This window comes from Schistocerca serialis, chromosome 1 (genome assembly GCF_023864345.2).
Source record: "Schistocerca serialis cubense isolate TAMUIC-IGC-003099 chromosome 1, iqSchSeri2.2, whole genome shotgun sequence".
Classification (NCBI taxonomy): Eukaryota; Metazoa; Arthropoda; class Insecta; order Orthoptera; family Acrididae; genus Schistocerca; species Schistocerca serialis.
The window spans coordinates 321,557,983-321,574,842 of record NC_064638.1 but is presented as its reverse complement, the minus strand read 5'-3'; the positions used below and the strand labels follow the sequence as shown (position 1 = coordinate 321,574,842).

General features: G+C 43.8%; 1 protein-coding gene across 1 annotated transcript in view; it reads right to left on the bottom strand.

Moving 5' to 3' along the window:
* LOC126470548 (uncharacterized) overlaps window positions 1-16,860 on the bottom strand; it is an 81,290-nt gene that overhangs the window by 11,867 nt on the left and 52,563 nt on the right. Inside the window, exons 6-7 of the mRNA XM_050098521.1 lie at window positions 12,178-12,263; window positions 4,794-4,943 (exon numbers count right to left, since the gene is read on the bottom strand). Coding sequence (XP_049954478.1) covers window positions 4,794-4,943; window positions 12,178-12,263 — 236 coding nt within the window. The remainder of the gene's footprint in view (window positions 1-4,793; window positions 4,944-12,177; window positions 12,264-16,860) is intronic.

Below are 16,860 nucleotides of genomic sequence, written 5' to 3'. Positions count from 1 at the left end.
CTTGACCGCCGGTGTTTACGGTCGCAGCGACGAGGCAGAGTTGTGCTGCCGACAGCAAGTGTGTCCGTTGCCTCTGCGAAAGTGTTGAAATGCGTCTTTGGTGGTTTAGTTCTACGGTGCTGTTCATCTTTTTGATTATTAGTTGGATTCAGTCAGGATACTGGAGAGAGAAGGCAAGATCAGTGGTGAGGGTCGGCTTATCGTTCCCGTTGTGTTTCTTCAACGATGACAATCGGGTTCGGTTAAGTGATGAACATGGTGGTTGTAACGTTTATTTTTAAAAAAATGGTTCAAATGGCTCTGAGCACTATGGGACTTAACATCTATGGTCATCAGTCCCCTAGAACTTAGAACTACTTAAACCTAACTAACCTAAGGACAGCACACAACACCCAGCCATCACGAGGCAGAGAAAATCCCTGACCCCGCCGGGAATCGAACCCGGGAACCCGGGCGTGGGAAGCGAGAACGCTACCGCACGACCACGAGATGCGGGCGTTTATTTTTACTTTAATAAGACAACGCCGATAGACCGCACCGACCATTAGAAGCTGTATGGTGTTGCCACGGCTACTTAATACGAGAATGTCGGTCCCTTAGCTTCTTGACGGTGTTTCCTATGGTATTAAAGTGCCGGTACAGACTGCGAATTGTTAGCGTTATTATTGAACTGTGTGCGATGTGTTGATTTCTTTGCACTGTTTCGTGGTGCGGCCGTTGTGAGTTATTGCAAAGACTGGTTCCGACAACAGATGTGCTTTATAAGCTTCTTGTTGCTGAGGAGAACTACGAAAGCATGTGCACCGTAGGAAAGTGATGGAAACGACGGTTACAGGGTAGGTGCTACCATTCTAGAAATGGTGCGTTTGATACTCCTTGTCTTGTGGTGGCCGTTGTGAAATGTTGTAAGGACTGCCTCCGGTGGCAACTTTGGCGGCAAAAATTTCATTATTTCAAAGGGTTGGCGATTCTGGATCATCCGTATATGGTTGTTGCTACTGATGTAACCCAAAAGGGGGAGGTACTGGTGGTCTGTCCCGTGGTTCGTACGTTATGTTTTTAAAAAACTGAAACTTGGACTGTGAAAAGTTAAGATGACCGTGTGATGTGTTGTGTGGTCACAACGTCCTGGCAGCGCAGGGCGTTGTATTGTTTCTTTGAATTGGCTCTAAAGTTTTCATTATAAAGTGTGTACACGTATGTTGCCCTTTGGGGGTGTTGTATTGCGAAGCTTTTTTTTTGTTTAAATATTGCGCTTCGCTTCTGTAGAATAGTAAAGTGGTGTACCACTGCAGTTAGTAAATTTTAAGTAACTTACAAAATTCTGGTGGGAAATCCAAATGCCATGCAGTGATACCAGTAAAATAGCTCCTCCACCATCCACCAGAGAGACCGTCAGACTCCAGTACTCTTCATCATTAAGCATCTGGACATTATTACTTTTTGTTCACTGTATTTTTGTTGACTGTATTTTGACTTAATATCTGTCTGTCACAATTAATCCATTTATTTTAGCTATTTCAGCATTCACTTTCATTTCATCTAGCACTTCCTTAATTTTCTATGCGTTGAAGTGAGGAGTAATTCTGTACTGAAGCCTTTTGTACAGTAGCACCACTGTTAACTACAATATTAGAAAGATTAACTACTCTGTCATCAGAAACAAGCTCTTTCTTCATCAGCTCATTACTTCTGTTTTCAGGGACTTTGTGCAATACTGAAATCTTCTTCCTATATTTTATTTGGTTCTTTTCCATTTCTCTTCCTATTCTCTTGTGAATTTCTACTGATATAGTTTATTTCGCCGTTTTAAGTGTGACGCAGAAGCAAGAAAGGTAGTTTGTAATTTCCGAGACCATTACTGTGACATGTCACTTGTGACTAGCCTACTGGATGTGGATGAAGTTTTTTATTTTTCATCTTTTAGTGTATCTATTTCCATTCTGTCTCTTATTTTCATTAGTTCTGGTGTAGGCTGCTTATCATTTGAAACTGGTCAACTTCATTATTAACATCTGCAATTAAAACATTTCAATAAAACATTAATGCTATATTTCTGTCTCTGTGCATCCTCTCTTTCCTAATGTTTATCCCGTCGCCCAGGGTCTCTTGTTTTCATAATTTGGCAAACTTATTTTAAATTTGTAGTCTGGTACCTTTACTCTCGACACAGTCGTCATTTAACCTAAGCGGGACGTGAGTTTTATGCACCAATATGTAGTGAATCGCAAACACGTGGTTCTGTGTATTTTAACTGTATGTGTATTCTATTTTTGAGGTGGAGAGGGCTAAGTTTATTTTAGTAAATGAAACTTTTCGTAAATAGTGACATAGTGTGCGTTCGTGAGTGCAGCTCCATAGTCATGACGACGTGTACCAAAATATCAGCTATACTACAGACGACAGAAAGTTACATAAAGAAAATACAATAAACACTCTGATAATGGCGAAATTTCACTGAAACATGGGTGAAAAAGAAGAAAATGTGCTTCCTCGAGGCAGAATCCTTTTCCAAAATACAGGGTGTTACAAAAAGGTACGGCCAAACTTTCAGGAAACATTCCTCACACACAAATAAAGAAAAGATGTTATGTGGACATGTGTCCGCTTAATCTCCATGTTAGAGCTCATTTTAGTTTCGTCAGTATGTACTGTACTTCCTCGATTCACCGCCAGTTGGCCCAATTGAAGGAAGGTAATGTTGACTTCGGTGCTTGTGTTGACATGCGACTCATTGCTCTACAGTACTAGCATCAAGCACATCAGTACGTAGCATCAACAGGTTAGTGTTCATCACGAACGTGGTTTTGGGCTCAGTGCAATGTTTACAAATGCGGAGTTGGCAGATGCCCATTTGATGTGTGGATTAGCACGGGGCAATAGCCGTGGCGCGGCGCGTTTGTATCGAGACAGATGTCCAGAACGAAGGTGTCCCGACAGGAAGACGTTCGAAGCAATTGATCGGCGTCATAGGGAGCACGGAACATTCCATCCTATGACTCGCGACTGGGGAAGACCTAGAACGACGAGGACACCTGCAATGGACGAGGAATTCTTCGTGCAGTTGACGATAACCCTAATGTCAGCGTCAGAGAAGTTGCTGCTGTACAAGGTAACGTTGACCACGTCACTGTATGGAGAGTGCTACGGGAGAACCAGTTGTTTCCGTACCATATACAGCGTGTGCAGGCACTATCAGCAGCTGATTGGCCTCCACGGGTACACTTCTGCGAATGGTTCATCCAACAATGTGTCAATCCTCATTTCAGTGCAAATGTTCTCTTTACGGGTGAGGCTTCATTCCAACGTGATCAAATTGTAATTTTCACAATCAACATGTGTGGGCTGACGAGAATCCGCACGCAATTGTGCAATCACGTCATCAACACAGATTTTCTGTGAACGTTTGGGCAGGCATTGTTGGTGATGTCTTGATTGGGCCCCATGTTCTTCCACCTACGCTCAGTGGAGCACGTTATCATGATTTCATAGGGGATACTCTACCTGTGCTGCTAGAATATGTGCCTTTACAACTACGACACAATATGTGGTTCATGCACGATGGAGCTCCTGCACATTTCAGTCGAAGTGTTCGTACGCTTCTCAACAACAGATTCGGTGACCGATGGACTGGTAGAGGCGGACCAATTCCATGGCCTGCACGCTCTCCTGACCTCAACCCTCTTGACTTTCATTTATGGGGGCATTTGAAAGCTCTTGTCTGCGCAACCCCAGTACCAAATGTAGAGACCCTTCCTGCTTGTATTGTGGACGGCTGTGATACAATACGCCATTCTCCAGGGCTGCAACAGCGCATCAGGGATTCCATGCGACGGAGGGTGGATGCATGTATCCTCGCTAACGGAGGACATTTTGAACATTTCCTGTAACAAAGTGTTTGAAGTCACGCTGGTACGTTCTGTTGCTGTGTGTTTCCATTCCATGATTAATGTGATTTGAAGAGAAGTAATAAAATGAGCTCTAACATGGAAAGTAAGCGTTTCCGGACACATGTCCACATAACATATTTTCCTTCTTTCTGTGTGAGGAATGTTTCCTGGAAGTTTGGCCGTACCTTTTTGTAACACCCTGTATAGACACAGCGGTAGTGAAGGATTCAGTTAAAACAAAGTTTTTGCGATCCGGCACTCAGATGATCGAGATTAGTGGTAAACTTACCCAACACGATAGGGTGACACCCGGGAAAGGCATGGCAAGGGTATAACAACTGAACAGCAAGAGGTGCTAGCGGGGTTTGGAAGTGGGTGTGGTGGTGGCGGGGGGAGGGGGGGGGGGGGTCGGAATAGCGGGTAGCAGGAAGCGGGCTCAGTTACAGGTAAAAGAGCAACATCAACAGTGCGTCACAGTTTAGGACCAAGATTACTGCTCGGACTATTTGAAGAAGACTGGCTCTGTCGTTTTCAAACTGGGTGCAGAACAAAATCGTCAACGCGGCTATGCCCCCGAACAGTTCAACACATGCTTTCTTAATCTGAATCATTACGAAAATTCTAAAACTAAGACAACTATCTCTTTGAGAAATACGCAGAGGTAACCTGCATTAACAATTAAAATGCATTATTACGAAATGATGGCGGTCGATGTGTGATCAGAAATTTTAAATTCATATTACCTTCGATGTAGTGAGACGAGTTTACAGTACAGGGATGATGAGTCAGGAATATCCGCACACCCCTCGATTGCCGTGATTTTGTAAAGCCAAATTAAGAATTATGTGAGTGAATACAGAATTGAAAAGGCTTAAAATGTATATGACATTGGCACTCACCTACGTTTGTGAAACCGCTGCACAGTATGATGACGGCTAAGTTGACATTGTTGTCCCAGAAGTATATTTCCACAGTCAAGGGACAAAGGGCCATTCCCAGTACTGTTACTACGGCTGTGAAAATCGTCCATGCCAGCAAAGGACCCTTGGATTCCTGAAACAGCATTTGAGCTTATAGCGTGCGCTTCGAGGTTTCCTTAAATTTTTAAAGATGATAAAAGCATTAATTTTTAAATAGTCATACCCTACAGAAGCATTTCTACTAACCAGACATTTACCGCTAAATTTGTAAAAGCGCTGCGTAAACTGTCTTGTAACAATGTTAGGTTCATACTATCTTTAAAAAGCTGGGAAGCTTTGTAGAAACCTGATTAAGACCGTTCTAGACATATACCAGACAAACACAGCTCAAAAGTGTCTTTTTCTAATGGTTCGGATTAAATTTTTCAAATTAAATCTCTGACAACGTCCCATCGAATACCAAAGGACTGAACGAATTCGTAACATCCACTTCGCTTGTCAGTCAATGCAAATACACTCCTGGAAATGGAAAAAAGAACACATTGACACCGGTGTGTCAGACCCACCATACTTGCTCCGGACACTGCGAGAGGGCTGTACAAGCAATGATCACACGCACGGCACAGCGGACACACCAGGAACCGCGATGTTGGCCGTCGAATGGCGCTAGCTGCGCAGCGTTTGTGCACCGCCGCCGTCAGTGTCAGCCAGTTTACCGTGGCATACGGAGCTCCATCGCAGTCTTTAACACTGGTAGCATGCCGCGACAGCGTGGACGTGAACCGTATGTGCAGTTGACGGACTTTGAGCGAGGGCGTATAGTGGGCATGCGGGAGGCCGGGTGGACGTACCGCCGAATTGCTCAACACGTGGGGCGTGAGGTCTCCACAGTACATCGATGTTGTCGCCAGTGGTCGGCGGAAGGTGCACGTGCCCGTCGACGTGGGACCGGACCGCAGCGACGCACGGATGCACGCCAAGACCGTAGGATCCTACGCAGTGCCATAGGGGACCGCACCGCCACTTCCCAGCAAATTAGGGACACTGTTGCTCCTGGGGTATCGGCGAGGACCATTCGCAACCGTCTCCATGAAACTGGGCTACGGTCCCGCACACCGTTAGGCCGTCTTCCGCTCACGCCCCAACATCGTGCAGCCCGCCTCCAGTGGTGTCGCGACAGGCGTGAATGGAGGGACGAATGGAGACGTGTCGTCTTCAGCGATGAGAGTCGCTTCTGCCTTGGTGCCAATGATGGTCGTATGCGTGTTTGGCGCCGTGCAGGTGAGCGCCACAATCAGGACTGCATACGACCGAGGCACACAGGGCCAACACCCGGCATCATGGTGTGGGGAGCGATCTCCTACACTGGCCGTACACCACTGGTGATCGTCGAGGGGACACTGAATAGAGCACGGTACATCCAAACCGTCATCGAACCTATCGTTCTATCATTCCTAGACCGGCAAGGGAACTTGCTGTTCCAACAGGACAATGCACGTCCGCATGTATCCCGTGCCACCCAACGTGCTCTAGAAGGTGTAAGTCAACTACCCTGGCCAGCAAGATCTCCGGATCTGTCCCCCATTGAGCATGTTTGGGACTGGATGAAGCGTCGTCTCACGCGGTCTGCACGTCCAGCACGAACGCTGGTCCAACTGAGGCGCCAGGTGGAAATGGCATGGCAAGCCGTTCCACAGGACTACATCCAGCATCTCTACGATCGTCTCCATGGGAGAATAGCAGCCTGCATTGCTGCGAAAGGTGGATATACACTGTACTAGTGCCGACATTGTGCATGCTCTGTTGCCTGTGTCTATGTGCCTGTGGTTCTGTCAGTGTCATCATGTGATGTATCTGACCCCAGGAATGTGTCAATAAAATTTCCCCTTCCTGGGACAATGAATTCACGGTGTTCTTATTTCAATTTCCAGGAGTGTACATATGATAATAAAATTTTCAAATATATGTGAATTCCTAAGTGACAAAACTGCTGAGCTCATCGGTCCCTAGGGTTAAACACTGTTGAAACTAACTTAAGCTAACAACAACAACAACACACACACACACACACACACACACACACACACATGCCCGAGGGAGGACTCGAACCTCCGGCGGGAGGAGCCGGACAATCCATGACATAGCGCCCTAAACCACGCGGCCACTCCGCGCAGCAATTATGATAACAAATGCCTGCCAAAGAAATATTGCTCCTTATAACACTCAAAAATCAAGACTTTCTAGGATTTGTCGGCACAGACAAAGCGTTCGACTAAGTAAAATGCTGTAAGATCTTCGAAATTCTGAGAAAAACAGGAACAAGCTATAGGGAAAGACGGGTAGTATGCAATGTGTACAAGAACCAAGAGGAGTCTGGAGTAGAATACGAAAGGAAGACCAAAAACGGAGCACTCTGACGAGGAAGCTTGTAACACGGGAATGCATTTTCTCGTCCTTACTGTTCAAGATATGCATCGAAGAAGCAGTGGCGGAAAGTAAGATTCTAGAGTGGGATTATAAATCAGACTGAAAGAACATCAGTTGTAAGACTATCTCATGACCTTACTACTCTCAGGGAAAGCGGAGGAGAATTACAGGAACTGTTTAATGAAATGAACAGTGTAACGAGCACAGAATTTGGACTGAGAGTAAAGCGAAATTAGGAATAGGAGAAATGACGTTAACTATAAACTTAATACCGAACTTAGTGACGACGAATTCTGCTATCCTGGAAGGTAAGTGACACATGACGGACTGAGCAAGGACGACATGAAAACAGACTAGTACTATCACACAGGGGATTCCTAGTCAAAAGAAGTTTACTAGTATTAAACAGACGCATTAATTTGAAGAAGAAATTTGTGAGAATGTACGTTTGGAGGAGATTTTTGCGTGGTATTAAATACTGATTTTGGAAAAACCGGAAATGAAGGCAGCCGAAACTTTTGAGATGTGAAGATACAGAACAACGTTCATATTAGGTGGACTGATAACATCATGAATGAACAGGGGAGGTCTGCAGAATCGGCGAAGAACAAATGGAGAATACTGGACAGAAAGAGGGTCTGGGTGATGGAATACGTGTTACACATCAGGAAGTAACTTGCATTGTACTACAGCAGTGGTTCCCAACCTGGAGGGAATATTAAATTGATTTCTCTGGGAGGGGAGGGTGGGGAAGTGCGAGGGGGGGGGGGGTTAAAACCGAAGCGTTCAATTGTGTTTCGCTCACAAAATTAATTTATTATGAAAAGTAGTACGAAAAACCAGTCCAAGATGCAAATTTTCACCTTTTATTCACTCGATGACTAGTTATCCGCATGCACTATACGAGGGGCGTTTGAAAAGTCCGTGCAAAGTCCGAAAGACGGCACCACGGGCGAATATCGAGGTCATGTTTAGTTGGTAACATCTTTGGAAATAACGCGCACCAAGTTTCAGCCATATTGGTCTATTTCTTCGTGCTTGGCATTCGTGTGAATCAAGGACGTCGAGTGACTGTCAAAAAATGGACTAAAAAGAACTTCGTGTGGTGATTCAACATTACTTTAGGAAAGGAGAAGCGCCTCAGGAGATTAAGAAAAGCTTGATAAACATTACGGTGACTCTGCACCTTCGATTAGAACAGTTTATAAGTATTTCAAAATTTTCGGAGTGGCCATACGGGCACAAGTGATGCTGAACGTTCTGGACGCCCTGTGGAGGTTACGACTCCAGAAATAATTGATAAAATCCATGATATGGTGATGAGTGACACAAGAGTTAAGGTGCGTGAGATTCCTAGTGCTGTGGGCATCTCTAATGAACGGATGCATAATATTTTGCATAAACATTTGGACATGAGAAACCTATCCGCAAGATGGGTTCCGCGATTGCTTACGCTTGACCAAAATCGGAATAGTGTGAAGTGTTACAAGGATGGTTTGCAGCTGTTCAGGAAGAATCCACAGGACTTTAAGGGTCGTTTCGTCACTGTCGACGAAACGTGAATACATTACTATACTCCTGAGACCAAAGAACAATCTAAACAATGGGTTACCAAGGGAGAAGACCATTCCTTCGGTCGGAAAGGTTATGGCGACTGTCTTTTGAGATTCGCAAGGGATAATCCGCATCGACTATCTGGAAAAGGGTAACGCTATTACAGGTGCATGTTATTCATCGTTATTGGACCATTTGAAAACCGAGCTGCAAGAAAAACGCCGGCGATTGGACAGCAAAAAAGTCATTTTCCATCACAACAATCCACCAACACATACCTCAACAGTTGTAGTCGCAAAATTAATGGAAACAGGATTCCAACTCGTTTCACATCCCCCCTAGTCTCCAGACTTGGCTCCCTCGGACTACTATTTGTTCCCCAATTTGAAGAAATGGCTGGCGGGACAAAGGTTTTATTCAAACGAGGAGGTGATTGCAGCAACTAATAGCTATTTTGCAGACTTGGACAATTCCTATTGTTCGGAAGGGCTTAAGAAATTAGAACAGCGTTGGACGAAGTGTATAAGTCTGAAAGGAGACTATGTCGAAAAATAAAAAAGGTTTACCCCAAACAAGTAAATAGTTTTTATGTTTGCACGGACTTTTCAAACGCCCCTCGTATAGTGAATAAAAGGTAAAAAGTTGCATCTTGGACTGGTTTTTCGCACTACTTTTCCAAATAAATATAGTTTTTTGAGCGAAACACAATTGAACGCTTCGGTTTTAACCCCCCCCCCCCCTCGCAGTCCGCCCCTCCCCCCCTCCCAGAGAAATCAATTTAATCCCTCAGGGGGTAATTCCCTCCAGGTTGGGAACTACTATTGTAGTACAATGCAAGTTACTTCCTGATGTGTAACACGTATCCCATCACCCAGACCCTCTTTCTTTCCAGTATTCTCCGTTTGTTCTTCGCCAATTCTGCAGACTCTCCTGCTCATTCGTGATGTTATCAGTCCACCTAATATGAACGTTGTTCTGTGTCATCACATCTCAAAAGTTTCGGCTGCCTTCTTTTCCGGTTTTTCCACAATCAGTATTCGTTGCACGCTTTTGACATCTTCGAAAATGCCATTTTCGGCTTTGTTATGGTGATTTGAAAATTGAGTCTCGGCCTGAAACTAGTCATCGAATGCATAAAAAGTAGAAATTTGAAACTCGTACTGGTTGTTCGTGCTACTGATTAACAGAAGTTGCTGACCCAAGCTATTCCGTCGTGCTGGAAATCCGTAACTATTTCGAAAAGGTTTTCACCATTATCACTGTTTGTTAGTACTGTAACACTGATTACGTAAGTAGGAATAACTGCACTTTTTCAAATACTAGCATATCACCTGACACAATGTGGCGGAGGATACAGCTAGTGAATGGAGGTCACAGAGTCCACCCACGACACACACAGACTTTATACCATGCATCAGTGATAGTAAAACTGAACGATATACGTCGTATCTCACAAAAATGCCTTCGACGAATTGTAGGCATTTCCTGCGTAGTCATTGTACGTAATGCAGCTATATCATAAACCACACAAAAATATCACAAACAAGTACAGAACCAGTTGAGCTAGAAACAAAGTACACTTAGATAATAAGGTTGAAAACCAGGTGATAGATATTAACTGTAGGATTGCAGACTTCCCTGGCCAGTATCAGTTTTAAGGGGAAAAAAGCATTAGCCCGGGTTATTCTGTAAAACTGAACAGCAATGTAACATCGAAAGCCAATCATAATGCCAAAAAGATTTCATTTGGTAAGCACTTACTGAGTACAACGAAGTGTCGTTTATCCGAATACTGACCAAATGAAACAATAATTAACCGAAAGACTTCCAGTCCGAAAATTGAAATCTGCGTGTGTGCCACGTAAAAGCTCTACTATCACTGGGTGGGCCAGTTCAGCGGTTTCGTCCTCCTTGCCAACTGTCATTGTTTCAGTTCTGTTTTCACGTCAGAACATCATGCTGTTCTTGTACCGGTCGCAATGACGACTCAATGTAGACGCCTTGTTCTTAGTGTTTCCGGTACACTAGAAATAATGGGCCACTTGAAAAAAGGTGCTAGTGGACAAACTTAGCTCTTCAATATGGAGTTGGCAGTGCAACAATATTGGAAATTAGGAAGGACAAGAATGGTACTGCAAAATCTGTGTTTGCACTTTTCAGTGAAGATGGAAGCCTGCCAGCAAAAAAAAATGGAAACGACAGAAAACCAAGATTTAGACGCTGCACATAGCGGATGAGCATATCAGTGCACCTTGAAAAGCCACCAGACAGACAATTCGTATCCGAACTGAATAAACTGATTAAAGTAGCGTCAGGATTTGAGGAACGCGATCAGGATAATTTTAAGACTTCTTCGGATGAGATGCTGATGGCCTAAATATTTAGTATTGACGGACGATGAGTCAATTTTCGTTGCGAGGACAACGATTGTGCTGAAAAAGGAGCATCCAGTTAGGAATACTTCACTACCTTGAAACGAATATGAAATTGTTAGAAGAAGAAGAATGTGATGCTTTACCATTCTCTATAAAATGTTTCGGATTTTTAGCGTAAAAAATAGCGAGTCTGAACTTTAAATCAAGTATTTTGGACTTACTTTCCTAAACCAAAGACCTACTTTAATAGCCAGTTTGAACTTCCCAGGATAGGTTAGGTAATCAGCTATCTGTATTACGACGTATTTGTAAGACGCGTGATGCAAAATATGTATGTACAGTTTTGCTTTTAATTCAGTGTTCCTTTGTTTTACATTCCTATGAACACTTGTTCACTAACTGTTATCCGAAAAGTAGGATATCCAAAAATCCGACGTCTACTGTTGTTTTGGATAATCGATACTCTGCTGCACAATTTGGTGCTCCCCCATAGCCATAATCTACCTCCGATATCCTTTGTATTCGATTCAGCAGTATTTCCAGCAAGACTTTCCGCACTAACACGGCTAATTTGCTTTTTCATTCCACCAGCACGCAGTCAATTCAGAAATCGTGCACTTTCATGAACACCACTATGCCTGAACCGCCAGGCGATGGCAGAATCAGAAGTCGATCTAGAACTGATGTTCTGTTTTTCCCTTAACAACATATGCCACTGTGAGCGCAGGTGAACTCTCGGACGGCCTCTGTACCATCTATGCCTACTCCCGACACAATTAATATTTTTCATTAACTGCGCAGTGCGGTGATATTTGTAAAAGCTTTGATAATTATGGTTCGCAGTTGTAATGTTCAATTCGTTCGTGTAATATTTAAAAAAAACGTTTCTTGTCATTGGCTAAAGTCTCAGCAATTAAGTTTCTGATATGAAAATGTAGTTGAGGAAAAGTGTGTCATGAAATAAATACTGAAAGTGGGTGATCATCGTTCCAGTAACGCGCAACTGCTTACCGTACAGACGCCCACTATCAGGATACAGTTGATCAGCAGTGTGAGCAGGCCCAGACACAGGGTGATGTACGACATCAACTGCACGTCTGCAACAGAACAAACGTACACACGGCGACTCACCAAGTAATTCCAAGTGCTGGTCACGTGTCACATCCAATCTTCACCCAGTGAATCTCGTGCTTGAAGTGTACATCTTTTTTATAATGGGTCCCACAGTCAAACTTTTCTCGAATGAAGGCGACATTTTTCCACTTTGGCTACATGTTCGTTAAGACCTCTTCTTAAATACAGCACTTGTTTTGGCTTAAGAAGCCATTTTCTAGTGTCAACACAGACCTAGGTATCACACGAATTAAAATATTGCAGCGGCTAATACATACGATGTGCTACAGTGTGTAATGGTTTACACACTACATTTTTGGTAAAGAGTATACTGAATATACAGTGCCGGAAACAAAATATTAACACACTTGGAAAGACAATGTCGTTTTTCATTGTTGTCGGCATATGCCAACTTAGGAGTAGTAGATGTACTGATAATGGTTTCAACGTCGTCCGTGAATAGATAGTGGAGTGGCATAGTTACCAGAGCGCCATTTGTGTCTACCCTTCAATAGGGATGTTCACAGCCAGAAGACTCAGTGTGATGCGAACGTGTGAAGCAAGCAGGCAGCCATGCCACGGAGATGTGCTTCCTACAGCCATGTGACTGAGTTTGAAAGAGGCCAAATTATGGCCTTTGGGGTGGCGGGATGGTCGTTTCGGAGAACTGCCACACGAGTTCAACATGCTGCGTCACTGATAAAACGTTAGTATCAGTGGTCACGTAAACATTCCAACACTCTCAGATAAAGTTCTGGACATCCATGCTACACAGAAACCCAACAGGATCATCGTCTTGTAAGGGAAGCAGTGGCAGATTGTACAGCTACCGCAGCACAGATAAGATGGTTTGTAAGCCCAGGCATGTCAACACGAACTGTTCCAAACTGATTATTAGCAGTGGGACTACGGGTACGCACATCTCTAGCCCGTCTTCCACTCACGCCACATCATCAACGTGCTCGCCTCGACAGGTGCCGTCAGAGGATCACTTGGAAGTTGGAATGGCGCGCCGTGGTCATCAGCGATGGAAGCAGGTTCTGCCAGCACACAAATGATGGACGTTTGCGCGTACGACGTAAACCTGGTGTGCGCCGTCCCATAGAGTCCATTCGTCCAAGACACATCGGCCCCATTCCACGCCACATGGTCTCAGGTGAGATAAGTTACAGCTCTCGTTCACCTTTGGTGTTTATGGAGGGTACGCTGACCAGCACTCGGTACGTGCAGAATGTTGTTTGACCTATTCTTTTGTCAAACTAGCAAAAGGAAGTTGATGTGTTGTTCTAACAGGATAATGCTCGCCCACGCCCACGCACTGCCCGTGAAACTCAAAGTGTTCTGCAAGATGTGCAGCAACTTTCCTAGAAGGCATTGAACCGTGAATTTACTTTCAAAACCTTTTCTTAATAATTTACTTTATTTACTAGCGATTCATCAAGAACATTAACACATTTAATCACACTATGTGAGCGTGGAAGTAGTTACCAGGGAGTAACTGATGAAATCAAAATGAAATTCCTTTTAACAAACGGGAATTTTATTCCTAAAAGCCCTTTTTTTTAAGAAACGGATTTAAAATAATAAGCAGAAAACACCCTCTAAATACCAAGTTACAATTTATACAGAGGCAGAAAGAAACAAATTTTTGAGTGTATGAGCTTTCGGGCTGAGAACCTTGCCGCTCCCTTTTGACACAGCCGTAGTCACGACCGCTCACAACAACCCCTGAAAGACTACACAGGTGCAAATCTGCAACACACCAGATTACCTTAAAGTAAAAGTATTAACAATTCACACAAGCAGAACAAACTATGCACCCCGTAGGCAGGATGGAAATGGTACAAAACACTAAAATTAAAAAATTAACTTACCACCGAAGGTGAAACTTGATTTTAAATTCTAAGAAAAGTCTGACGGTGGAAGGGTGGCAACTTTATATACTAAAATGACCATTTAAATAAAATCCCATGAAATGCAATCTTACATAAAATTATACAAGGTTGGCCAAACATGCTCTACAGTACACATATACCGCCTCACAGGATGATAGGCAAGATAAAAACATAATACAGGAATTAGGCTGTTACACCTCAAGCAATAAATTCGTTAACACACCGAATCCGACAAACACGACAGGGGCAGCTATTAGTGTACGGCAGATTGATAGGGAGATTACCGAACAACCCGAACCGCAGGTTGCTCTAACCCGCCCCTACTCCACAAGGGAAAAACGGACCACCCAATTCATAAATAACCACCTTCCTGTGGGTGGGCAAACGGAGAAGAATGGTGGGACGACCCCAAAACAAAGCAGCTGGTAACCTCACCAAGAAAACAAGTAGAAGTTAACAAGTAAATGAAACAACATATCACCAATCACTTAACTTCTAACAAATTGCGATTTTTGGGGAAGACCTGACGCAGCACTCCCAAAGCACGACCGACCAACCAACCGATCGATCCAACTGCCAATGACCGTTGCCTGAGCAACTCGAGCAGACTGGCGGCCTAACACGCAGACTCAGTTGCAGGAACTAAGCCCCCGACCGGACGACCACTCGTTGAGTTCTCTCACTGCGCCACAAATTCGGACGAGAGACAGACTAGCAATCTGGGGACGAGAGATTAACCCCAGACTCACTCAGGACTCACCCAGACTGACTCAGACTGACCCACTGGCGAGCTGATAGCGCCCCTTAAATGCACGTGAACAGGCAACCTTCCCCCTTTCCCACCAGAGGGAGACACCAAAGCTGCGACTGCCACAGCGGCGCCACCGCCAGACACGGAGGCCGACTGCTTTACACTACACGATGCTGCGCGCTCTTCAAAACAGCAATTTTTACCACGGCTCAGTCATGATCTTCGGACTTCTCTCAAATCGAGCACGTGTGGGGTGTGATGGTACAAGAAGTGACTCGTGCGACTTGTCAACAGCTCTTATCGAACTACGTGAGCGGATCGAGCGGGACTAGCATAACGTATCCCAGGAGAGTATTCGCCGCCTGCACGGTCGACTGGATACCAGAGTCAGTGCCTGCATTGCAGCCCGTGGAGGTTACAACACTTACCAATATGGGTGTTTCGGCATGGGTCGATACCTGATACCTCAGAACCTCTTGAGCTATTGATCTGTAAATGTAATCATTTGCTGTGCTCCATATGCACTGTTGCAACAATAAATCTTGAGTGAACTGGAAACCTCTAAAAGTGTGAACAAAGTTTTTTCTAACAGTGTATATTCTCGCAAGACGCTACCATTCGTAATTGTTTACAAATAAAACGATTTGTAAACCATTAAGCACGCTAACACACCTAGTAAACTGGCTGCCAATTTTAAGCGTGTTGCACCTTTTTCTGGGTAAACAGTCGAAAATGGCTTATAAAGCCAAAACTACGAGTAGATCTGTACGTAAAAAGAGGTCTTAATAACTAAAAATTTAAACCTTATTCTTAGAATTTACATTTCATGTTATGTTGTTTCACATTATAAATTTATTTGTTGATTCCATTTGATATATTATTGGGAAACAATATAGCTACTATTTTTGAGTTTCCTTTGCACCTAACTGAGAATTTTATTTTAATTGCGCATACCATTCCAAGTTTTCAGTCCGCAGCTCGTGGTCGTGCGGTAGCGTTCTCGCTTCCCACGCCCGGGTTCCCGGGTTCGATTCCCGGCGGGGTCAGGGATTTTCTCTGCCTCGTGATGACTGGGTGTTGTGTGATGTCCTTAGGTTAGTTAGGTTTAAGTAGTTCTAAGTTCTACATTTGAACCAAGTTTTCATGTTACGTTATACGTCTTATATATAAATGTAGGTCGCTCTGCAATTTAATAACGGTTATGTTATCTATGTTTATGCAACTAGAAAGTAGGGAATCCATCATTAAAGAATTTTTTTTTAATTTTCTAACTCTCATATGTATAAATAGAAATCTCATTAGTCATGATTTATGCTGTGGTTCATTCTGTAGGTTTGGTGAAACATTGTCGTGTCTACTTTTTAGGATTACTCTGTAGGAATAGCGAGTATGCCTCTCTAAAGTTGCACGTCACTCTAAGCTGTATCAGTGTTACGAAATAGTCTTCTTACTGGGTCGTAAGTTTCTTCACATCGTCCTCAGTGTTGGTCAGATGTTGTAACGGAACGAAAACAAATACGACCTAACGTCCAAACTTCTTAGAAGCTCTCCTCCATGCCTTACACGACTAGCACTCCTGAAAGGAAAGAGATCAGTTACTGACGGAAGTAAAGCTGTGAGGGGGAAGGGGTGGCCGTGAGTATGCTTGGATAGCTAACATGGTACAGCACTTGCCCCCGAAACGCAAAGGTCACAGTTTCGAGTCTCCAACGAACGATTTTCATCTGCCAGGAAGTTTCAAACCACTGCACACTCCGCTGCGTTGTGAAGATTAATTCTATAAACAAGCCCCCAGACTGTGGCAAAGCCATATCTTGAGACATATCATTTCGACCATCATTAAAACGCGCCTCAGATGTTTATCTAAACTGTTTTCTTATTTTTAGACAAATCATTTCACAAAATATTTGTCTTTTTTCTAAATAATTGTTTTTT